Source organism: Triticum urartu, chromosome 5A, assembly GCF_056163025.1.
Source record: "Triticum urartu cultivar PI428250 chromosome 5A, HENAU_Tu73, whole genome shotgun sequence".
Taxonomy (NCBI): Eukaryota; Viridiplantae; Streptophyta; class Magnoliopsida; order Poales; family Poaceae; genus Triticum; species Triticum urartu.
This window is the reverse complement of record NC_141877.1, coordinates 99,632,506-99,657,269: the sequence shown is the minus strand read 5'-3', so window position 1 is coordinate 99,657,269 and position 24,764 is coordinate 99,632,506. Positions and strand designations below refer to the sequence as shown.

General features: G+C 46.5%; 1 protein-coding gene across 12 annotated transcripts; it reads right to left on the bottom strand.

Moving 5' to 3' along the window:
- Window positions 1–314: 314 nt before the first annotated feature.
- On the bottom strand, window positions 315–20,187 carry LOC125508038 (formin-like protein 12). 12 transcript variants are annotated; one of them, XM_048672583.2, is made up of 18 exons: window positions 19,732–20,187; window positions 18,371–19,068; window positions 18,077–18,298; window positions 14,226–17,992; window positions 13,952–14,075; window positions 13,220–13,291; window positions 5,440–5,538; window positions 5,302–5,343; window positions 5,017–5,097; window positions 4,881–4,931; window positions 4,717–4,798; window positions 4,404–4,498; window positions 2,533–2,604; window positions 2,341–2,457; window positions 2,152–2,220; window positions 2,000–2,066; window positions 820–1,138; window positions 315–720 (listed from the first exon to the last, which is right to left on the bottom strand). In XM_048672583.2, the coding sequence occupies exons 1-17, from the start codon at window positions 19,802–19,804 to the stop codon at window positions 957–959; spliced, it is 5,913 nt and encodes a 1,970-aa protein (XP_048528540.2). In that variant the 5' UTR covers window positions 19,805–20,187; the 3' UTR covers window positions 315–720; window positions 820–956. The 12 variants fall into 12 exon arrangements, with proteins under 12 accessions (XP_048528540.2, XP_087381722.1, XP_087381721.1 ...); XM_087525596.1 differs by lacking the exon at window positions 19,732–20,187 and having other exon boundaries at window positions 18,077–18,294; window positions 18,371–18,493; XM_087525595.1 differs by lacking the exon at window positions 315–720 and having other exon boundaries at window positions 823–1,138; window positions 2,000–2,061.
- Window positions 20,188–24,764: the final 4,577 nt, after the last annotated feature.

Here is a 24,764-nt window from a genome sequence, read left to right as displayed (position 1 = left end):
GGAGCATTGAAAGTGCAGCATTACTGCCAGTCTCAAGGCAGAACTTTTTTGCCAGCAATGCTGTAACTTCAACGGAAAATGCAGTTACAAGGACCACAAAAAAAGAACAATTACAACATAAGATGCAGTTCCATACACCACAGATGAAATGGGTGATTAGGGGACAGAGGAGGGAGCAGAAGAGAAGAGAGTGCAGTGTGAATTAGCAACAGAGGACCATTTCCCGTTTTGCACATCATCAGACAAAAACACTGAAGCTATCACTTCAGTTGATCAGGAGAACAAACCGCATATTTTGCTCTTTCAAGACAGGGTTCATGCACAAGCACCTCGATGCATGATTTGGCAACAAATCGAAAGCATGACTGTGCAAAGCGGTTACACAAAGATCAGTATACATATTGTAGAATCACCTGGTTGAGCTATAGTGATGTGTGTCAACCTGTCTATCGTTTCAAAACCGCCTAATCTGTTGGTTGGAAAATTTCCTGTGGTAACAACACTAATCCTTTTCTATTTCTTCTAGACTACAAATCATTGCTTACATTCTTTTCATTTTCCTAGTTTACAACCACTGGCCTACTCCTGCTGCTACTGCTAGTGTAAAACAAATGGGGGAAAATCTAATAAGAAATCTGTACACATGGACCTACGTTAGGTGCTGGGTTAGCTTTGTACAGTGTCATGGGCTATCAAACGTGGATGTCCAACTGGAAGCATCTGTACGAAACCAAATAAGTGATTCTAGGTTAGGGTTATACCGAGAAGAACATTTCACGAGTTAGGATGAAACAGAGCATATGCATAATTGTATGTTACCTTGTCTTGTAGGCATGAGATGTCCCCAAGGAAGTCATGCATCTGGCGACAGTCGAGCCTCCTGAAGATCTGCATGGCTGGCAGAGGTCGTCTGCTGAGGAAAAACTGATGACCGTATCCAAGTTTCAGGACAGATATCATTTGAAGGGCGACCTTGGTGATCCTACATTTCCATCTTTCAATTTTACAGGAGTTCTGTCCTGGCTTGCTTCCTTTTCCGCTTCTTTCAGCGCTTTCTTCCTCTGAGCCTCGATCTGCTTGAGATTCTCCTCATGCGCCTTCCGAAATAACCCCACAAAGGTCAGAAGGGTGGAAGCAACTGCGTAGTTTTCAAGATTCAGTATGAGTAAGAGATAAGAGGGATATCGAATTACTAGCAAATGCTTGCTTTATTTTGGAGATAGATGAGGACATGCAAGGAGGAGTTCAGGACATTGATGCCATTTTTTAATTTCAAAGTGAAAGAAAGACATTTAACATGGATTAAATGATAAAGCAGGTCATAAATCGCATAAAAGGAACTGTTGTAGTTCATAGACATGTATGTTTGCCATTTGATATTTACTGGCTCAAAGAGAGAAAACTGAAGAGGGAAATTAACTACAGCAGATCTGATAAGGAGCAAACTATAGGAGTATTCTAGAGGCAAATAAGCAAGCTAGTCAAGCAGATCAGACGATCAGGTAAATGGTGATCCCAACCAGGCAACCACTCAACCAGTATTGATAAAACTGGGGACAGGTAGCAATAAGCCAAAATCACCACAAAGAAGTCTAGCTAGGAGTACTTCGGAGAGAATCCTCATTAATCCAGCCGAGGTTCAAAATCTCGCCTTTAGCTTGTTATAACATCAACCAATGAACCTCAAGAAGTTTTCTGAGCCCTGGCTCCACACTTCCAGATGAAGCGTCAATTAACTTATTGCAGAAGAAAAACTGAAAATGTAGTGTTGTCTTGGTGAAGGGCAGGTGCAGTCTGCCTATACCATTTTAAATCAGACCAAACACATCCATAGTCTCTAGTTTCTCACTCTATCATCTTAGTGCATCAATGGTCACAACACACTATCTTCACTAAAACTTCACAAGCATAATTGGAAAAGGAGGAAATATAAAATATACATTCATTCAGAACCATCTCACATAGACTGATTCAATTGATAATTTGGCATGGAAATTACCTTGCTCAAAAGGGTATTTTGCAGGGTCTTCTCCAAAATAAAGGGAAAGTGCATCTGCACTTCTACCCTGTCAGCACTTGTACGTCAAAAGTGGGCAAATTTGAAGTGTACACTATTAGTAATGAAAGCAGGGAGGGGCACGAAAGGCTTACTACATCAGCGTAGAGTGCTGATAGGGCACGTACATCAGCACCAGAATCATCAAGGAACTCCTTTAAAGTCTACATTGCATTGAAGCAACAAATATATAGAGCACCATACAAGAAAATATTGAAAAATACAAAATAGCTACCAAAACACTTCATTAAAAGCAAATGGTCTCAGAAGGATGGGAAATGTACCTTCCGAAAAACATCAGAAACTGGCCCATCACTTTCTGAAGCAGTTAGTTCCTGTTCAACTTTCTCTAGCCCTTTTACAACTGCCTGCTGTTCCTCCGCCAATGCTTTCAATTGCAACTGTTTAAATAACTCCAGAATATTTAGTAAATATTATCAATGTAAGTCATCCATATTAGTCAGCATGCACAATACCTTCGAAGCAGCTTCCAAGCTAACTAAATCCTCATGAAAATCCAGTAGTTCTGGTGACTTTCCTGCAAGGGACTGAAGAACACTTAAACCAGTCATTAAGTTTTGAAGCATACTGTATGAATGCACAATATGCAGCATGAAGCCATGAACCAAGAAAAATATTGGCGATTGGTTTCTTCAAATTTATAACACATTGTGATTCTAAGGTCCGCGTCTACATTTACAATAACACATTGTGAGTTTCTAGAGTATCGTGTCCACAAAGCACGCAGGTGGAACTGTCAAATCTAGTTCCTTCCGATTAACATGTCTCCGGTGTTAAGTCGGTCTTGGAGTAGGAGCCAGGAGAAGGCCTTGACTTTAGGATTGCACTTGCAGTTGCAGGCCCAGAGCCATTTAAGATGACATGGGTTTGGTGATCCTTGGAGACTTATTTAGTTTTTACCTTGGACAATTTTTTGACCCCAGATGCAGCTCCAGACATCATTACTGAGATCATGAAGGTAGATTCTGACATTCTGTTAAGATGTTGATGAAGGTAAAGCAGCTCATTGTAGGCTTGACTAGAAAGCAGAAGGTGAAACATGTGAAGGATATTGACAGCTAGGCTGATCATCCAAAAAGCTAAGCTGGTCATTTATGGTGAAAGAGTGAAGTCTGGCATAAAGCTCACAGGGAGGCCGCTCGATTCAAGGATCACATACAAAGGAGATGTTTGCCGCCTCTATTAATGACATCTGGCAATTCTTTTTTACTTGTCACAAAGGCCCAGGGCGAAGCCAGAAAAAATTATTTTCGAGAAAACGCAAATGGCTTTTGCGTTTCATTGAATTGGAAAGAGAGGGAATTTACATCCTCCTAGGAGGCAGTTTTACACAGCCGTCAGGGGCTCAGTGGACATCCCAGGATGATGGCAAAACGACCCTGAGCCCTTGAGCTCCGGCCTTTGCCCAGAAAAAATTATTGCTGGTGTCATATTTGTAAGTATAGTGGTAGCATTGCGTATTTGTAAAGAGTATTTTGTTACCTCTAAAGTAGGCTAGCGAAAAATCATTGGTGTCATTTGACACCATTGACCACATGCTAGCTCCGCCCCTGCAAAGGCCGAAGACATCAACACCACCAAAAAGAACCCGCATCAGTGGAAGGAGGAGGTGATGCTGTTGTCCTAACAGAGAGGCCGCTCAATTCAAGGATCAATTAAAAAGGATTTTTTTTGTCGCCTCTATTAATATTTGGCGATTCTTTTGTACTTGTCACGAGGCTGAAGGCATCATGCCACCAAAAGAACCCACACGAGTGGAAGGATGGGGGTGCTGTTGTCATCATAATATCACTATACCAGGCTAACCCATGGAATGTTCGGATTTGCCTCTCGAGCCAGAGCGCTGTGAATTACCAGTCATCAGATGGCCAGGTGAGATCAGGAAGCGCTGAGAGCACCACGGGACTTCATGGGATGGCAGGTGGGGCATGGGAGGCAAGAGATAAAGCCTATTTAGGCTGTTGAGTCGTTTTAGGCTATTTATCAGTTTATATGCCAATACACATGTATGTTTACACAAAAGAAATTGTGTATTCATTTCGAATTGAGGTGGGCCTGCCCCTGCCAATCAAGCACCCCTCCTTGTTCTCACTTTGCCTATCGACTCTCGAGCATCCATCCTCTACTGCACCTTGCCATCAGGTTATTGTCAATGGTGTTTGCCATCCCCCATTCTCAACTGGCACAAAGCAGATCATTGCCAAACCACAAACTAGTTTGCATGATCTGGATTGGGGTTCTACGTGGATTGCCATGAATCAGCTAACTATATAATATTATTTTCCTCATTTTTTAATCAATCAATGTCGGCCAATTATTTCCATACCTTGCAAAGAAAGTGCATTAGTGTTGTTCTACTGCTGGTTGCACGGGTCTCTACAAGTTTTAGGATACTATCCAAGCGGAAACCAACAGCCTGGCCTGCAAGGGAATAGCAAAAAAGAAATTGAAATTGAAATTAAAAAGGTACGAGGCAGAGGATAAAATTGTTTGGTAAACAAAAAACCCTGAAGATGCAATAAACTGGTATTGATACAGTTTCAATCTACTCCCCAAAATAGTACCGTACAATAGATAGTTGGAGCATTCTTCCCAACTAATAGTCTAATAGGATAGTTAGAAATCAGCGAAGACACTACCTCTTGGTGTCCCTTCATTTAATGTGTTCCCAATTAACAGAATGTTCTTCATGATCACCTTCAGCTTCTCAGAGCCTCTGAGCTGATTGGCATATCAGAAATGAGTTCTCGCGTGCTAAACATGAATACTGAACGTGAGAAACCTTAGTTGTTAGAATGTTTACCTCCTCACAAGCCGATGCCACGGTCAGCAAATTCTTTCTAACATCCCTAATCTAAGCAGGAAATAAATAAGTGGAGAGTGAGAAAGCCATGAACAACACAAATGACCTTAATCTCTAAAACTTAACGGTGTATGACCTGTGTCTGAAACTGAATCTTGAAAGCAAATATCCTAAACTTAGATTCAATCCTTGGCACCTTCATCAATTCTAGAAAGAACTGCATATATAGGAAAAAGATAAATAGTAAGGTAAACTGAGGTACAAATGTAAAATGTCATTTAAAACTTCAATTCAGATAAAATATGACCAGAGAAATATATAAGAGAAGGAAGCTATAAATTATGTGATAAGCAGGTAAACTTAGATGAAACATGATATTTGCATTAGAGTAATGCGTGTAAGCCAAAAGATATAGATTTACCTGTTCACATTTTCCAAGAGTTTCCTTGTCTCCTGTAAAGTTCTGCCAGCCAAATTTACAAAATAGGTAGAAAAAAATTGTTCATGATTATACTAGAGACAAGGGGAAAATTCAAGGAAGTGTTAGTTTGGAAACAACCTTTAGAAGCTCCATTTCCTCTTTTGTTGGGCAAAACTTTATGAGATTTTCAACCTGATCAGCGTCTAAAACTGAATCGTCCAAGGCCAGAGCAGCACTCTATTATGAGCAGAGAAAGTAAAGACATATCGGTAGAGAAAGTACAATTACTATGTAAAAAATATATGCAGTCACGTGACTTAATTTAAAAAAGAGAATGATTTCCTGATTATTATTTTTGCGGGAAGATTTCCTGAATTAACAGCACACTTTAAACTTATTTGACTATTGACTCAACTCGCTAAAAAACCAGAATTAAATTGGTGTAAAGTTCACGTAAAAAACAGGGAGATGGGATTTTAAAAGCTTTAGGCCATGAACTGAGTTCTCAAGTTCACCAAAAGAATGTGATTCTGAAAAACAAATATGCAAAGAACTTCCAAGCAAATTTTCGGGTGAAAGAACCCGGTGGCAAAACTAAATTTCCCTATAACTCACTTGTTGAATGTGTGGCCATGTATTGCTGGTCCAAGTGGCCCAGGCCCATTGGGGCTGACCTAGAAGAGTGCAGCCAGACATGTCTGGTGAGCTGCACGGCATCACACACACTGCATTGAGCCACTGGCTCGTACACCCCTCCTCTGTTCTACCTGGTATCAGACGCCACGATCGTCTAGTAGCTGGCCGGCGGTGGGGTCCGGCGAGGAGGCTGCGGCGGGGGCTCAAATCGGCGGCGGCGGTGGCGGCGTGCTGCGCGCGCGACGCGGAGAGCGGACAGGCGGGGCTGCGCGGGTGGCTGCTTCTTGGACCCGAGGCAGAACCCCTGCTCGAGCTCTTCCTCGTCCTCGGGCGGCTGAAGAGGAAGAGAGGCTGCTCGGGTGGTTGCTGGTGCTGTTGCTGCACGGGAGGTGCGGGTCTGCGCTGTGGGTCAGGACCGGCTGCTGGGGACCGAGGTGGTGGGCAGCCCAGTGTTTGCGGCAATTGTGGAAGAGTCTGGGGCCATGAAACATCACTACAGAATGGGGCATGTATCCTTTGATAAAATGTTCCAGCTGTTTCCTGATGTAATGCATGGACTAGATAATAACAAGCTGCAATGTGATGCGTGTGAGTTTGCAAAACACACGAGACGTCTTATGTGAGTAAGGGACTTAGAAGTATATCCCCATTCATGCTTGTTCACTCGGATGTGTGGACAAGTCCGGTGGTGTCAGTTAGTGGTGCAAAGTATTTTGTGACCTTTATTGATTGCCACTCACGTATGACATGGATCTAAATGCGTCACAAGGATGAAACTTTCCAATGCTTCAAGACTTTCAATGCCTATGTGAAAAATCACTTCAATGTTCAGGTGCATGTGATAAGAAGTGATAATAGCACCGAGTATGTGAACAAAGTGTTTGGGACTTTCTTATCAGAGCAAGGGATTTTGCATCAAACCTCATGTCCGGACACTCCTCAGAATGGAGTGGTAGAAAGGAAGAATCGACATATTCTGGAGGTTGCTCGATCACTGATGTTTACAATGTATGTGCCAAAATTCTTGTGGAGTGAAGCAGTGATGGTTGCGACACACCTGATCAATCGCACATCATCGAGAGTATTGGGTATGAAGTCACCTTCTGAGTTACTTCTGGGAAAGAATGATTGTGTGGTTCCTCCCAAGCTGTTCAGTTGTGTCTGCTTTGTCAGGGATCACAAGCCATCTGTGGGCAAATTGGATCCACAGGCTGTCAAGTGTATCTTCACTGGGCAGCACGGCTACAAGTTTTTTTTTTCGAGAAAACGCAAAAGACTTTTGCGTTTCATTATATTGAAAAGAGAGATACTCCCTCCGTCCCAAAATATAAGAACGTTTTTAACACTAGCATAGTGTAAAAAACGTTTTTATATTCTGGGACAGAGGGAGTAGTTTGTTACATCCTCCTAGGAGGCTCTGAGACAGGCAAAACACAAAAAAAACATCAGTGGACGTCCCAGATCTGTGGGAGGATGACACGCAAGCCTTGAGCACCTGCGGTTGCCCAAAGCGCAGCTTCTTCCTTGATCCTTGCTACCAAGACGCTAGTCGATGGTGTTGCGGCATTGAAGACGCAATCGTTGCGATGCTTCCATGTCATCCAAGGGATCAGCAGCATTGCGGTTGTGAGCCCTTTGTGCATCGGCTTGGGCGTGGCCTGCCGCGCTGTGCGCCACTAGATAGATAGGGAGCCCTCACCATTAGGCGCGCTGCAAGGTAGGTGCAGCCAAGACAGGACGTCATGCCAAACCTGCTTGGTGAAGGAGCATTCCAGGATCAGGTGGTTCATCGATTCCGGCATCTGATCACAGAGCGGGCAGCGAGGAGGGTGCGGCAATCCGCGGCGGGCGAGGCGATCGGCCGTCCAGCAGCGTCCCAAGTTAGCGAGCCAGTGGAAGAACTTCACTCGCGGAGGTGCCCAGCTCTTCCAGGTAAGCTGCCATGCCGGGCAGAATGCAGAGCCATGGAAGGTGGCTAGGTACGCGGACTGTGCAGTGTATGTGCCTGAAGCATTCCACCTCCATTGGAGTTGGTCCGGTTCAGCAGAGAGGGTGGTATGCGCGATGGCCCGCCAGGTTAGCAAGTATTGGCCAATCTCTTGGATGCCAAGAGTGCCATGTATGTCTGAAGCCCACTGGTGCACTTGAAGACCGTTTGCCACTGTTCTGCTTTTGCGTCTGTGCTTGGGGATGAGGGCGTACAACTGAGGAGCGATCTCAGAGATGGATCGCCCATTGATCCAGCGGTCCTCCCAAAACAATGCCCGTCGACCATCGCCAATGAGCATGGAGGTGGACGCGAAAAAGAATGCACGTTCCTCGCTTGAGAATTGGAGGTCGAGGCCAGCCCATGCTCTGTTTCCATCAGTGCGTGCCAACCAGAGCCATCTAGTGCGCAAGGCGAGGCCCGTGCGCTCCAGGTCGTGGATGCCAAGGCCGCCCAGGCTGGTAGGGCGGCAGACGCGGCGCCAATTCACGTGGCAATTGCCGCCTTGAGAATCGGCACGGCCAGCCCAAAGAAATCCTCTCTGGATCTTCTCAAGGAGTTTGAAGACTTTCTTCGGCGGCGCGAGCACAAGGAGCTGATGCAGGGGAATTGCACTGAGGACGGACTTGACAAAGGCGAGGCGACCAGCCTTGTTCATGAGGTGCGCCTTCCAAGTGGGTAGCTTCCCGGCAGTCTTGTCGACGACGGGCTGCAGCTGGGCGGCCGTCGGGCGTCGCAAGGTGAGGGGGATGCCCAGATATGTGATGGGGAACTCCACGAGGGGGCATCCCAGGGTCGCGACGGCTGGGGCGACCTCATCGTCCGCGCAACGGATTATCGTGGCCGTGCTCTTCTGGAAGTTGACACGCAGGCCTGACGCACAGCCGAAGAGCTGCAGGATCTCTCTGACCGCCAATGTATCGCTAGGCGAGGGGTGGCAGAAGAGGATGACGTCGTCGGCATAAAGCGAGATGATGGGAATCGCGCGACGGGGGTGCAGCTGTTGCAGAACGTTGAGCTCAGCAGCTCGGCGGAACAAGCGCCCCAACGTGTCGACAGCAAGCACAAAGAGCTGCGGTGACACAGGGTCACCCTGGCGGAGTCCACATCGATGCCAGATCGCAGGTCCAGGCGCGCCATTAAGAAGGACTCGGGTGCTGGCCGATGATAGCAGGATCGCGATCCAGCCGAGGAAGCGGTCGCCGAATCCGTATTGACGCAGGGCCTCGAAGAGAAAGGGCCACGAGACAGAGTCGAAGGCGCGGGTGAGGTCGAGCTTGAGGATGCGCGAGGCTCCTAGCTGGTGGAGGAGGCGCGCCAACTGTCGCCCGATCAAGAAATTGTCGTGGAGACTGCGCCCGAGGATGAAGGCGTTCTGGATGGGACTGATCAAGTCATTCAGCTTGGGCGCTAGGCGGAGGGATAGCATCTTTGCGAAGATCTTGGTGACGAGGTGGATTAGGCTGATGGGCCTGTAGTCAAACAGGCTGGCAGCGTCAGCGCGCTTTGGGATCAGCGTGAGCAGCGCTTGGTTCAGGCAGCTGAATCCTCGTCCCCGGAGCGCATGGAGCTGCTGGAAGGCGCAGACGAAGTCATGCTTGACGACGGGCCAGCAGGATCGGAGGAACTCCGCGGTAAAGCCATCAGGGTCGGGCACCTTGCACGCTGGTAGGCGCTTTATTGCTTGCCAAATCTCGTCTTCGCTGAATGGGGCTTCCAGGTCGTCGAGGACGGTCGACTCGATGATGTGCTGCAAGTCAAGGGCGCAATCTCGAGGGTGATCGGTCCCGAGCAGGGAGTCGAAGTGCGCGCGCATGATCGGTGAGCACGGTGCCGTCAACCATCAGGGAGTGGATCATGTTCTTCTGCTTGCGATAGGTGCACTGGCGATGGAAGAAGGATGTGTTGGCGTCGCCATCTTTGAGAGAAGAGATGCGCGCGCGCTATCGCGCCAAAGTTCGCTCCAGCGAAGCCAGGCCAAGATATGACAGCTTGACCTGTTGGCGGAGCCAGTCCTCGTGGGGTGTTAGCTGGCGGATCTCCTGGGCCGAGTCAAGGCGCAGGAGCAGCTCACGCGAGATCGCGAGCTGGTCGCGGATGTTGCCCACGGCGCGAGCACTCCAGCTCGTGAGCATGCGCGCGGTGGCCTGCAAGCGCCGCATGATGCGGCGAAACGGGCTCGGGTCGTCCACCGAACTCCAAGCAGCCGCAACCACGTCCTGGAAGCCCGCAATGCGCGTCCAGTACTCCTCGAAATGAAAGCGCCGATGCGCCGGGGGCAATGGCGAGCAGTCAAGCAGGAGCGGTCTATGATCGGAGACAACCGAGGCAAGGCAGCGAAGGTGGCACTCTCCGTGCCGCTCCTCCCAGTCCGCAGTGCAGAGGACACGGTCAAGGTGAACCAGCGTGGGCGGGGTCTGCTCATTCGACCAAGTGTATCGCCTACCGTTGAGGTAAACCTCCTTAAGCGCGAGGTCATTGAGAACGCGGCGGAAGCGTCCCACCATGCGTCTGTTGATGTTCCCGTTGTTTTTGTCTTCATCTCGATAGATCAAGTTGGAGTCCCCGCAAAGCATCCATGGGCTGGCGCAGTTGGCGCGTACATCGCGTACAAGTGTTGGAGTCCATCTGAACGGAGGGCCTTTGTGAGCATGGATGTCACCTTTAGGGAATCCGAACCATTTTATGGTGAGAAAACTGATCTTAGTGGATTACTTGAAACTTTGAAAGTCATACCCAGTCTACTGTGACAGGTCAAGAGGGGGAGAGTGGTGGTGGTGCCGATTCAGTGCTGCAGCAACCAATTGAGGGTGATATTCCGGTACAGCGAAGCGAGCAGCAGCCCCAGAAAATGATAACACCACAGAGTGAAGGACCGATTGTGACTGATGGGGTGCCGAGTCAGGCAGACAGTACTCCCACCCAGATCGGTTGTGTACCGAGGTGGACAGCAGAGCAAGAGGAGCAGCTAAAGGTGTATTCACGGAAGCAAGGTGATGATTCCCATAGGTGGCAGAAGGTGAATGAGGAGCGCAATCCTCAAGTTTATTCAAGACGACAGCATCATGTTCAGGGGGAGCCACCAACACAGATGCAGGGGGGAGCAGCAAGGTAGCAATGCAAGCTCATCTGACACAGAAGACTTGCCAATTGCTTTGAGAAAAGGTACTCGAGAAAAATCAGGGATACCAGCGCCAAAGTATGGGTTCGATGCCAATGATATTGGAAATTATGTTTCCTATGAAGCATTATCTCGAGCCACAAAGCATTTGTTGCTTCTCTTCAGCTGGTGTCTCTTCCAACTGATTGGAAGGCAGCAAAAGTGGATCCAAAGTGGCGAGCAGCTATGATAGAGGAGCTGGAGGCATCATGTAAGAACAAGACATGGGTACTAACACCTCTTCCAACAGGAAAGAAGGCAGTCAGCTGCAAGTGGGTATACACTGTGAAGCAGAATGCAGAAGGGAAGATTGAAAGGTACAAAGCAGGCTTGTGGCGAGGGGGTACAGCCAGACCTACGGCATTGACTATGATGAGACCTTTGCTCCAGTAGCAAAGATGATCACTGAGGATCCAGATCTCTTGTGCAGTGAATTTCGAGCGGTCCTTATATCAACTTGATGTGAAGAATGCTTTCTTGCATGGGGACCTGAAGGAGGTCTACATGGAGATCCCAGTTTCTCTACGTCTGAGACTGTTGGCAAGGCATGCAGGTTAAGGAAATCTCTGTATGGTCTGAAACAGTCTCCGAGAGCATGGTTTGACAAGTTCAGACATGTTGTATGTAGTATGGGGTATGGGCAGTGTAACGGTGGTCATACACTGTTCTACAGACATAAACAAGGGAAAATCACTATACTTGCCATATATGTGGATGATATTATTATCACAGGGGATGACAAAGAAGAAATAGCAAGACTGAAAGAGTGTTTGGGTAAGGCCTTTGAAGTCAAAGATCTGGGCCGACTCAAATACTTCCTGGGCATAGAAGTGGTTGGGTCTGCGAAGGGGATTGCACTATCTCAGAGGAAGTATACTTTAGATCTCCTATAAGCGATGTAGGAATGCTAGGATGTTGGGCAGCATCAACTCCAATAGGTCAAAACCACAAACTGACAGCTCGGTCAGGAGAGCCAGTGAATAAGGAGAGATATCAAAGATTAGTTGGGAGATTGTTGTACTTGTGTCATACACGACCAGGCATTGCATTTGCAGCAAGTGTTGTGAGCAGATACATGCATGAGCCTAGAAGTGAACATCTTGAGGCGGTACATAGAATCTTGAGATGCTTGAAAGGTACTCCTGGGAAAGGACTGTTTTTCAAGAGTTATGGACACCTTGTTGTAGATGGTTATTGTGATGCTGATTGGGCTAGCTGCCTGGATGACACGAGATCAACTTCAGGCTATTGTGTCTTTGTAGGAGGAAATCTAGTGTCTTGGAGAAGCAAGAAACGACCTGTTGTTTCCAAATCAACTGCAGAGGCTGAATACAGAGCCATGTCTCAGGGACTGAGTGAGTTGTTATGGATAAGGAATCTATTAGAAGAGCTGAAGATACTGAAGACCAGTTGCATGAATGTATGGTGTGACAACAAGCCGGCAATTAATATAGCAAACAGCCCGATTCAACATGATATGACCAAACATGTGGAGATTGACAGATTCTTTATCAAAGAAAAGCTGGATGCTGAGATTATCAAGATAGGGTATGTGAGCTCAGGGCAACAAATTGCAGATTGCTTGACTAAAGGACTGGGAACCAGAGAATGCAGCTTAGCTTGTGACAAGATGGGAATGATAGATATCTATCACCCCTCTTGACGGGGAGTGTTGAATGTGTGGCCATGTATTGCTGGCCCAAGTGGCCCAGGCCCATTGGGGCTGACCTAGAAGAGGGCAGCCAGACATGTCTGGTGAGCTGCACAGCATCACACACACTACATTGAGCCACTGGCTGGTACGCCCCTCCTCTATTCTACATCACTGATAATTTATTTGAGTTAATACCCAATCTTCATGCTAACACTTCAATAAAACTGATGAAAACAAACTATGCTGGATCTTCTACACTAACTAGAAGGAACTTGAGCAATCAACAGGTTTGCCCTTCCAATGACAGTATGTGCCCTCTTTGCTACCACCTACCAGGGTTGCTTATGGCGTTTGTCTTGCCGACTTTGCCGCTAAGCTCCCTTGTATGCATGTCTGCTCCCTACTCGGTGAAAATATGTGCATGTGCTGTTTGCATGTTCTCTAGAAACAAAGAGACGTCAGCTAGTAGCGAGATACTTACCATCATTTCGGAGAGTGGCATTTTGATTTTCGTCAACATGATCTCTGTGTTATTTGCCCGTCTTATATCCATCTGTGGATTTTCCAAGGACATGAACAAAACTTTCAGGGTTTTTATTTGCACCACAAGGACATAAGTTTTGTTGTCAGAAAGGAAATATAACTAAAAAAGTCCAATGCAAGCAGCTTAGAGTCAGAAAAGCATACTTTGAGGTAGCTAAAAATTAAGACATGCTACAAATGCAAAACCGAGTGTGAAATACCATCTATGTTCTTTCCCTACACTAAGTTTAGTTCACGAAAAAGGCCGTTGCAACTTGCATGGTCTCAACATTACCATGACTTCAGTCTCACATGGTAACTTGGAGGAGACAGTTTACACTACTTCTGTGCATGACCTTACATGTGATATATCATGTTACCCGTATCTAGATACATCCGTATCTAGACAAATCTAAGACAAGCTTTTTGGGACGGAGCGAGTATGTTAAAGAGCAAGCATAGTATAATGCTTGTTTAAACCTAAAGTAATTGACATTCTATAAAATTGAATAGAGTACTGCACTCTGTCTACATTGTATGGACCTGCCCTCTGAAAGGATATTACAGTTTTTTTAGTGCGGAAAAATATAGGAAATTTCATGATGCTGACATGCTATGCACTATAAACTTTGATGCCACTACAGAATCCAGTAGCATAGCAGAGCTAGATGAAATTGCTGGAACAAGTTACCAGGTGAATCTTATCAGTTTTGGAACCAATAGATTTTCCAGCCCCTTCTGTTTTTGCGCCACCTTTGGCCTTTGGAGCAATAGTGAAAAGAGATGCCAGTTCACTCACATCGAACTCGGAATCGCTGCATAGATGGTGCTATTAGTTAGCAGAATAAGGATGCACTAAATATATATTTTGCGAGAATTGAGCTGATAGCGACATTAGATCATCAGAGCAAGTTACGAGAATTTATATCTTCTGGCAAACAAACAGTTGAAATAACAGAGAGTACCTATCAGCATCTTGCTTTTGAATTTCTGCCCATACACTTCCTTGCATTGCTCTTGTTACTTTGACCCAGTGCAGTGGTTTTAGAGATGACTTCCGTGCTACAGTAAGTGAGGTTGCGCCCAAGGAACGAAGACCTCTTACACCAGGTGGAGGGGGGCCACCTCGTCCACCAGGAGGTGGAGGGGGGCCACCAGGTACTCCAGGAGGTGGAGGGGGGCCACCAGGTATTCCGGGGGGCATTGGAGGAGCAGGTGCACCTGGTGGGGGAGGGGGGCCACCTACTCCTCCATGCCCTCTAGGAGGAGGTGGTGGAGGAGTCCCGCCATATCCTCCGGGAGGAGGAGGAGGAGACGGAGCTCCACCTCGAAATCCTGCGGGAGGTGGAGGAGTTGGAGTACCTCCTATCCCTCCAATAGGCGGTGGTGGAGGTGGAACTCCTCCGATTCCTCCAGGTGGAGGAGGAGGTGGAGGTACCCCTCCATATCCTCCGGGAGGTGGCGGCGGCGGCGGTGCAGCCCCACCATAGGCTCCAGGAGGTAGCGGAGGAGGTGGAGGTGCCACTTCGTATCCTCCGGGAAGTGGTGGCGGCGGTGGAGCTCCACTATGTGCACCAGGAGGTAGCAGAGGAGGTGGAGGCGGCCCTTCGCATCCTCCGGGAAGTGGCGGCGGCGGCGGTGGAGCCACTCGACATGCTACAGGAGGTGGTGGCGGCGGCGATGGAGCCCCTCCATGCACTCCAAGAGGTGCTGTTGGAGGTGGAGCTCCACCTTGAAATCCATCTTGCAGTGGAGTTCCTTCTCGTCCTCTAATAAGAGAAGGCTGTGGAGTTGTTTTATTTCCTTCAAGAGAAATTGGAGGTGGAATTCTTTCCTTTCCTTCACAAAAAGGAGGTGATGGCGGAATTGGAGCTCTAACTTGACATTCTAGTAGAGTTGGAGATGGGCTTCCTTCAATAGGATGAGGAGGGAAATTCCCAGCGCTCTCTCTAGGTGGAGGTGGTGGTGGCAGCGGAATTCCAGCATCCCTTGTTAGAGGTGGAGGTGGAGCTATTACATGATCCTGGGAAATGGAAGGAGGCAAAAGTGCTTGATGTTGTCCAAAAGGAGGTGGTGGTGGAGGTGAGGGTACATCATGCCTTTTAGGTGAAATTGGAGGCAAAGGGCAAATTACTTCATGCTCTCTAGGCGGAGGTGGAGGAGGCGGTGGAGATGGTGGTGGGGCAGACGGGGATGATATATCATTTATATGAAGGGCTGGTGTTTGAGGTAAATGGGGAGATGACAAGGATTCTGTTGAGGGTGTAACTGAAGGTGAGGGCAAAGGTTCTAGAGATGGGAGTAAAGACAAGTGTGGTGGCAAAGGCGGGGCTGCAGGTGGTGTTGAAGGTGGGTGACGGGGTTGACGTGTAAGTATATGAGCAGGTGAAATTCCCCTATGCCAGCTGGGTGGATGTGGTGGGGTTGGAATGGCTCCATGTTCTTTTATATGAACTGTGGAGGGTGGGGTTTCATTGATCAGTTCATGCCACGAGAATTCCTTGCATGCTTCCAAAGGAGGATCTAAAGGCTGTTCATGAGGTACTTCCTCTTTAAATTTTGAACTTGAAGGATCATTTGCTCCAAGTGGAGGTGGAGAGAGGGGTTGTTTTCCTGGTGGTGTTGCTGCTTCTTTATATGAACAATCTGAAGAAGACTTTGAGCTTATAAGTGGTACTGATTCACTATCTGTAATTGGCAATGGTAGTTGTGGCAGTAGAGGAAGCAGAGGTGGAGGCTGTGGTGTACTATGTTGAGAAGTTTTGGGAGATAAAGAATGAGGCATGTGAAAGAAATACTTTGTATCTTCACTGGTAGTTGGAACATACATGTCAGTTGGTATATTTCTTCTGTTTGTTACTTCCATGTCTATAAAATCAGAGGCTCCTAAGATAAAGTCTGTCATCACTATACTACTTTTGGATGGTAAAGTTAGAGAGGAAAAACCTAGGTTGAGAATAGTTTGTCTACGAGGACTAGAGGAGCAAGACCCTTTTTCTCTTCTTTGTGCATGATGAGATATTGAGGTGCTTGAAATAATTTTAGTACAAAGAGTACGTGAAGGAGGAGGTGGGGGTGGCGCTGGAGGGTGAGATGCATACCTGTTGGAAGCAGGCAAAGCAGGAAAAGATAGACTACCTGCATGTAAATCTTTTTCATGTGTCTTTGCTGGGTAAGGTTGTCGAGGTGGTGATAATGACATCAAGGGAGGATGAGGGTTAACATGTGATAATGGAGAATAGGAAGTTGACATCTCTATATATGCTTCCAATGATGAAGATGAAGGTAAAGATGAAACAGTTTTGATTGGTCGTAGAGGGGGATTTACTAGGGATGATCTCAGAGATGTAGAGGATGGGGGCGGTGGAGACACTGAAGGTGTAGTAACAACATCCCTCCCGCTTGTAGAAGGAACAGAGTTCTGATTAGATTCTGTTTGCAATGGAGATAGAAAGGACAAATCTGTCGATGCTGAACGGAGCACATTACGCCTGGGAGAGTATGGAGCAAAAATACGTTGTGTTGACAAAGGAAGAAAAGTTTTTTTCTTTAGCGCCAGTCGAGACGAGTCAGCTGTAACTGTACTTGCACTGGCATGAGTTAGAGTGCCATTTGCTTCCAGGCTAAAACCTTCAGATAGCATATTCACAGAAGAAATATTCGAAGGTTGGCCTGTCGAGTTGGATACAGAAGCTTCCGTTCCCTCTGTTTGTTCTGCAGCTCCATTGTTATTGGAAGCATCAGACTGCTTAATCTTTTGCTCGCCAGAATTTAAAATCATGGTAGCACTTGTGCTCTGCAGGTGTGGCCTCCCTACTAGTGGAGGCTCCATCCTGTTATTCTGATCTGCGGGCTCAATCACTAGTACGTTTGTGTCACTGATGCTAGGTTGATCCGTATTACTGTTGTTTTCTTGTTTGGTGCCATTGACAGAAGTAACGCATTCTTCTCTTGGACTATCTCCCTCATCCTGTTTGAGAGCAATGTCAATGTTAAGTCCTTCAGTACTATCAGCCTCCGTCAATATGATGCTTTCTGAATTGTGGACTGCATTGCCTAATTCAATCTCGCCCTCCAGCACTTGTTTTGGAGCGGTGACTTCAGATATGATTACTTCTTTGATCATCTGAATGTCCTTTGGACTATTGGTTTCCAATATAATCACCTCTTTGACCAGCACGTTATCAGTATGACTCAAGTCTTGCTTGGGATCCACTATCCTGTCCTGCCTTGAATCGCTGTTTTCAACTGTGCAGCCATCATCTTTATCTATGTAGGTAGCAGAACTCGAATTGATGCTGTCTCTGCCTCCATCTGTTGTACTTTCCAAACTTGACACTACTCTCGTTATATCTTCATGCATAATATTGGTGTCAACAGATGTGCATGCATTTTCATCATTTAGTATTCCAAATGACATATTCATGTCATCGATTTTATTTTCTGGTGATCCATCAATATCATCACTGCTCAGCTCAAGACTGGAAAATGGTGAGATTTTCCTAGCTTCAACGCTTGAAGTACGATCTGAAGAAGCTATGGAACGAAAATCAGCATCCTTGTGTCCATCATGTAAGTCAAGACTACTGAAGATTTCTTCTGCTTCAAAGAACTCATCAGCAGAGCCAACTTCTATCTCATCACCACAGTCGTCGTCGTCATCATCATCATCATCACCGGATGCAATTTCGGAAGACGCATCAGATTCAGCATCAAACTCTGAAAAGAGTACCTGGTTCAGGCATGCACTTGCAATTAACATTAATTGATTTGATAATAAGTTGCCCCAGACATGTAAGAAAAAAGCATGGCCTACCTCTGCTTTGAAGTTCTTTATGAACCGGTGATCAGCATCCCAAGAGACATCAATGTGCTCAAAGTCCAACTGTAAAATGTGAGACTGGATAAAGAAAGTATTGAACATCACCCTAAACATTAGCCTTTCATTTTCTAGGCCATCATCCACATGCAAGCATTCAAGGACCACATCACCTTGGACGCATGATCCCACATTTAACTTCACCGGCATGTTGTCTGCCTGCAACGATAGTTAACAAGTAACTAACACAAATAGCAGAATGATCAAGATCTAAGCTGAGCTTGATGGTACCTGTCTGTAACGCCTAACATGTTTCTTGGCTTTGAATGGTGTTGCAAGAGCATTGCGACCTCTATCAAGCGTTAGAATATCCTGCCCATATACTCGAACTATTGGCCTACAACCACCTACCCCATCGAAATTTGGTACTCCTCTAAGAATTACACAATCCAGGGTGAAAGGAATAGGTTGTGTGGGCAACCCTAACTCGTAGTCCATTCTGCATATGTACTGTAGATATCGAACATGAGAAGGCTGTGGATTTAATGTTGTTAACATCTGAAGAAGCTCCTTCGGTGCTTGCTTGTACACCATGTCCAGAGTTCTTTGTTCCCCATTGTATTGTTTCCGGTACAGAAGAAGAGCTGCAAGCATAAATGCCAACACTGGCCATCCGCCTTTCTCACAGTGCATTAGCAGAATATTTTGCTTCCCTTCAAACATAAGCCACCTCTCGCTCAGCCTGAGGAAGTGGATGACGATGTCCAAAGGAAGCAATGGGCATCCTAAGTATTGGCAGGGGTAATCTTTGACTGTAATTCTGTACAGGGAGAACAAGCCTGAAACCAGACTTTTTCCTTCATCTCTGAAGTTTAATACCATCAATGAAGAATCTGCAAACTGCTCACGGAGCTGCAACACAATGCTGTCCAGGTAATTCTTGTATTTGAATTGATCCATGGTTTCTGTCGAGAAGCAACAATCGAATACTGCAAGCATTGAACAGACCAGTCATTTTCTCTTCATGTCAAACTGGACTTGTAACTGTAAGCATATTCACGAAGATTTTAGCAGCATGGTGCAAGGCTCGCAGGCACTACTTGTTGAAAACAATCAGATATGGGAATAGCAGCACTACATGATAATTTTTGGAGCCTCTGTTCGCACAGTTCAGTAACATATTGAAAACCTATACGACTCACAAGATTTAAGTGTTGTGATTGGAAAAAGGGGCGGCACATTCATGTCGTAGTTTTGTCTCCCCGCTTCAGTCTTGTTCTAGTTCTCAAACTATAACTGCACGATAGTGATCATGCGCCTGTTTTGCCTTAGCTATACAGCTACTTGTTCTTTTCCATAGGTTAGAACAGCACATTATTCATTTGCATTGGCCTAAGTAAACTAGAATGGTGTTTAAAGAAGTAACTAATGCAGCACGTACATAATGTAGACATTGGTGATAAAATGTGGGGGAAAAGAATAAAATCTTGTACTAGCAGTTTCTTCCCGTATAGACCAAATTATTACGTAAAACAGCTAAATTTATGAGGCTAAAAGAGCTATAATAAAAAAAATCGCGAGCAATTCCATGCCCCCTTGCATCCTTGGCGAATTGCCCCAACATTTCAAGAGGACGAGGCGGGCGGGGTTACCGTAGACGCGGTCTGCGATCTCGAGGAGCCGATCCGGCGGCTTCCGGTAGAACAGCCTCCGGAACAGCGCCATTTCTTCCTCGTCCCCGTTGCCGCCGTCTCCGGCGGCCTAGGCTGCGGCACCCCGCTTCCTGATCGCGTCCGCCTGCTCAATCGCAACCAGCGACCGAGGAGCACTACCAACGACGCCTCGCCCGCGCCGCCGCGGCCGCCGGCGACCCCACGACCCAGCTCCGGCACGCGACGCGCGCGGGGGGAGGCAATGCGCGGCGGAATTCGCCCCTCGCTAGGGTTTCGCCCTCGTATTTTTTTCCTCAAATTTTTTGGTGCGAAAAAATCTCTGGTTTTTTGGGGTCGCTGCTAATTTTTTGGTGTTTGAGGTGGCGGAGAAGCGGAGGGAGAGGAGAGAGAGAAGAAAGGAGGGAGGAAGGAGGAGGCGGCACGAGACGGAACAGCAGAAACTACGGCTCGGCTCGTCTGTGAGTTTTTTTAAACATATATAGGTGCTCATGTATACATATACTCATCTTTATGAATATACATGTTAAATCAAAAGCTTTGTAGTCGACGAAAACATCTTCTTCAACTAAATAAATATTGCCGAAAAGTTTAAAATAAATCCATAAAAATGCGAGCATTAATGAGAAGTTTAGGACTTAAACTCTCAAACTCTGGTGGATTGATTTTACTATACAAAACCTAACCATCTGTACTACACTCACGTCGTGAAGATTCTTTTTTCACTGAATAGCTTGGGAATGCTCGAAAGTGCCAGTATGTTCTGGTTGTTCAATTTTTATCATTATCACTGGAAGAGGAAATTGATACACGTGTTTTTGGTATGCCGATGCTCTTCCTCTGCGTTTATTGATGGTGCATCGTGAGCAAAGCTTGATACCGCCGGATCTCTGAAATACTTTTGGATTTAGAGTAATGTTGTTGACGCAATGGTCAAATGGTCCTGTAGATAGCTAATTGAGGATCGCATCAGCATTTTAGAAAATTAAGGCGACGAAGAAAGTCAGGCAACCATGCTAGGTCCATTTGGGCAGAACCGAGAAGGCCTTACCTAGCTAACTTTCGTACAATGCTAAAGCTGGCCATGCTTCACCGACCAAAGAAAAAGCCAACAAATCTAAACGCAAACAATAGCCATCCACACCATGAAACAATGTCATCGAAGATCGATTACATGAAACAAAGACAACGTCAGGACCCCATATCTGACCCAGACCGAAGGTTCACACACCATTCATCGATACAATTAGCACCGCTAGAATGAGGATAGCATGGTGGGGTGGCCTTATTCCATGTTGTCAATGACGTTGTCGCCTTGCCATTTTTGGTCAGGCACTTAGACTAAACCCTAACTAGACATAGGATGACCCAAACAATGCGGCCAACCCCAAACTGTGGTTCCCCCACTTCACCAACGTCGAAGGCACTTGAAGGCAAGGGGAACCCGTGGTTATGGCAAGTACAAGAGAAACCCTAGATGCCTTTCCTACCACGAGAGATGGGATAAACATTTTTGTTATATATAGTGGGAAATATTAAGATAAAAAAATCACATATACAAACATTTTTATCTTACGCAGCCCTACCTAGCACATACTTAGCAAATTATCAAGACCAAACTAGATGAACAAGAGTCAAACAATTGTCATGGTCAACAAGTCATGGGAAGGAAAGATGAGGAGACTTTTTAGGGAACATTGCTCAATTTTGTTCAATCTCAACATTTAAGGGGGTCATTACAAGATCATGGGGAATGCCAAGCCAAACATGACAACCTATATCAAGGGATAATGAGAACTTTGCTAAAATATGAGCTTCATGGTTACTGCTTCTATGCTCATGGCTAAAAAACAAGCTCTGAAATCATACTTTCTAGCATTAATCTCCTTAATGATGGCACCATTCCTTCCACCCACTCTATCTTCTATATCATCACCACGGATAAACAATCACTCACAACAAAAAACCGTTGCACAACCGGATCCGCAACCAAAACTTGGGCTTCTCTGCAGGTTAAAGTCTTAAGGGAAGATGGATCATTTATACCTGGGGGTAAGCACTGATGACACTACTAGAAACAAGCACGATTGGCACCAACATACAACAACCACTGAATCAGATTGTCCATTCCTCGAAACTGTGCCATCTACATTGAATTTGGTGAAACTCGCTGGTGGAGGAACCCACGGTACTCTTTTGTTTATTATAGCACTTGGAATGGCTGGTTGTATGACTAACACTTCCAGTGTTTCCAAATCTTCCATGAAGCTAGTAATAAAAAAATGTGTCGAAAGCAGTGACTGAAACATAACTTCATGAATGGCCTTCCTCCAAGCTGGCCATATTGTGAGCACTATCTTCATTGGTTCAGATCATATGCTCAACAATACCCTCATCCGATAATGCCCCGTGACATCAAACACTCCATGAATGAGTGCTTCCATGAATCCTCCATTCACACAAAGTACAGTTTGGTTCAATTGCCATGTTTCGATGCTCCAAAACATCATAGGTTGGGAGAGATCATTGTGCTAGACGCCAGAGAAAAATACCTTCAGTTTGGAGGGAACCTTATTTTTTCCAAATAAACACCCAACACTTCTCTAGTCATTCGCTATTTTGAAGATCCATCCAACCCATCTACCGGGTTTCCTCGAGTGAGTTTTGTTTTCACCAACATCCTATATGTTTATCAGACTGTGAAAACACCCTTTTTGTCTTTACTCCACGACCAAAAATAGAAGATACGACGAGTTCATAAAGGGATTGCAAGTATACCTGCAACATCAATTGGCAAAAAAATATTGAACACCAAATCCTCCCTCCATCTCGCAAACATATCTGAAGGGTCGACAAGATAGGTCTAGAGGGGGTGAATAGAGATTAACAAGGCTAAAGTTGTAGTTTTTAGTTTTCTTGGAATTTAGGTGATTTTATCACAAGTTAAGAGGCAACCAATACAATCTACACATGCACATCTAGAGTTTAGGCAGCGAAAATTACACAACATGCAAGTGCAAGAATGTAAAGGGAGGTAGAGATAGGAAGATCAAACACAATGAATACATGGTGATTTTTGGCGTGCTTCCGATAGGTGGCGCTATCGTACATCCACTTTGATAGATACTTCAACCCACAGAGGGTAACGACTGTGAGAGTCCATGGAGGGCTCCACCCACGAAGGGTCCATGGAAAAGCGGCCTTGTCTATTCCATCATGGCTTCCGCCCATGAAGGACTAGCCTCACTCGAGGTAGATCTTCACGAAGTAGGCGATCTCCTTGCCCTTACAAACCCCTTGTGAAAGGATCGATATAGTTGACTAGAGGGGGGGTGAATAGGCAACTAACAAATTTTAGCTTTTCTTTACCAATTTAAACTTTGCATCAAAGTATGTTGTCTATATATGCAACTAGGTGAGTAACCTATATGATGCAACAACAACAAGCACACAAGCAAACAAGGATGCAACACAATATAAGCTTGCACAAGTAAAGGTACGAGATAACCAAGAGTGGAGCTGGTGAAGACGAGGATGTGTTACCGAAGTTCCTTCCCTTCGAGAGGAAGTACGTTTCCGTTGGAGCGGTGTGGAGGCACAATGCTCCCCAAGAAGCCACTAGAGCCACCGTATTCTCCTCACGCCCTCACACAATGAGATATGTCGTGATTCCACTATTGGTGCCCTTGGAGGCGGCGACCAGACCTTTACAAACAAGGTTGGGTGAGGGAGTCCTGGATTAGGGGGTCTCCGGACAGCCGGACTATCTCCATTGGCCGGACTGATAGACTAAGAAGATACAAGATTGAAGACTTCGTCTCGTGTCCGGATGGGACTCTACTTGGCGTGGAAGGCAAGCTAGGCAATACGTATATGGATATCTCCTCCTTTGTAACCGACCTTGTGTAACCCTAACCCTCTCCGGTGTCTATATAAACCAAAGGATTTTAGTCCGTAGGACAACAATTACAACATACAATCATACCATAGGCTAGATTCTAGGGTTTAGCCTCTCTGATCTCGTGGTAGATCTACTCTTGTACTACCCATATCATCAATATTATTCAAGCATGACGTAGGGTTTTACCTCCATCAAGAGGGCCCGAACCTGGGTAAAACATCGTGTCTCCTGCCTCCTGTTACCATCCAGCCTAGATGCACAGTTCGGGACCCCCTACCCGAGATCCGCCGGTTTTGACACTGATATTGGTGCTTGAGAGCTCCTCTGTGTCGTCGCTGTTAGGCTTGATGGCTCCTACAATCATCGACAGCGATGCAGTCCAGGGTGAGACTTTTCTCCCCGGACAGATCTTCGTATTCGGTGGCTTTGCACTGCGGGCTAATTTGATTGGCCATCTGGAGCAGATTGAAAGCTACGCCCCTGGCCATCAGGTTAGATTGGGAAGTTTGAACTACACGGCCGACGTCCGCGGAGACTTGATCTTCGACGAATTCGAGCCACAGCCGGGCGCGCCGCACTATCTCGATGGGTATGACCTAGCTCTGCCGCCGAACAGTACCCCAGAGGCCGCGCCCGCATCAGCTCTGACCCTTAGCTCAGAGCCAACTGCGTCAATCGAGGACGGGTGGCTAGACACCGCCTCAGGGGCTGCAGTCTCGACGGCAACCGAGCCAAACACCGACATAATCCTCTGCGCAGCCCATGACTCCCAGGTGCCGGACTCTTTTTCTGACTCCGAACCGCCCGCGCCCCTGCCAATCGAATCCGATTGGGCGCCGATCATGGAATTCACTGCTACGGATATCTTTCAGCACTCGCCCTTCGGCGACATTCTGAATTCACTAAGGTCTCTCTCTTTGTCAGGAGAGCCCTGGCCGGATTATGGCCAACAGGATTGGGATGCGGACGACGAAGAAATTCGACGTCCACCCACCACCCACTTCGTAGCCACTGTCGATGATTTAACCGACATGCTCGACTTCGACTCCGAAGACATCGACGGTATGGACGACGATGTAGGAGACGAACATGAACCAGCACCTATAGGACACTG

Coding starts and splice junctions, on each gene's coding strand:
- LOC125508038 (XM_048672583.2), bottom strand. CDS start 19,804: ATGGCGCTGTTCCGGAGGCTGTTCTACCGGAAGCCGCCGGATCGGCTC. Junction 5,539..13,219: donor TGCCACTCTCCGAAATGATG/GTAAGTATCTCG, acceptor TGCTCATAATAG/AGTGCTGCTCTGGCCTTGGA. Junction 1,139..1,999: donor AAAATACCCTTTTGAGCAAG/GTAATTTCCATG, acceptor AAAACTACGCAG/TTGCTTCCACCCTTCTGACC.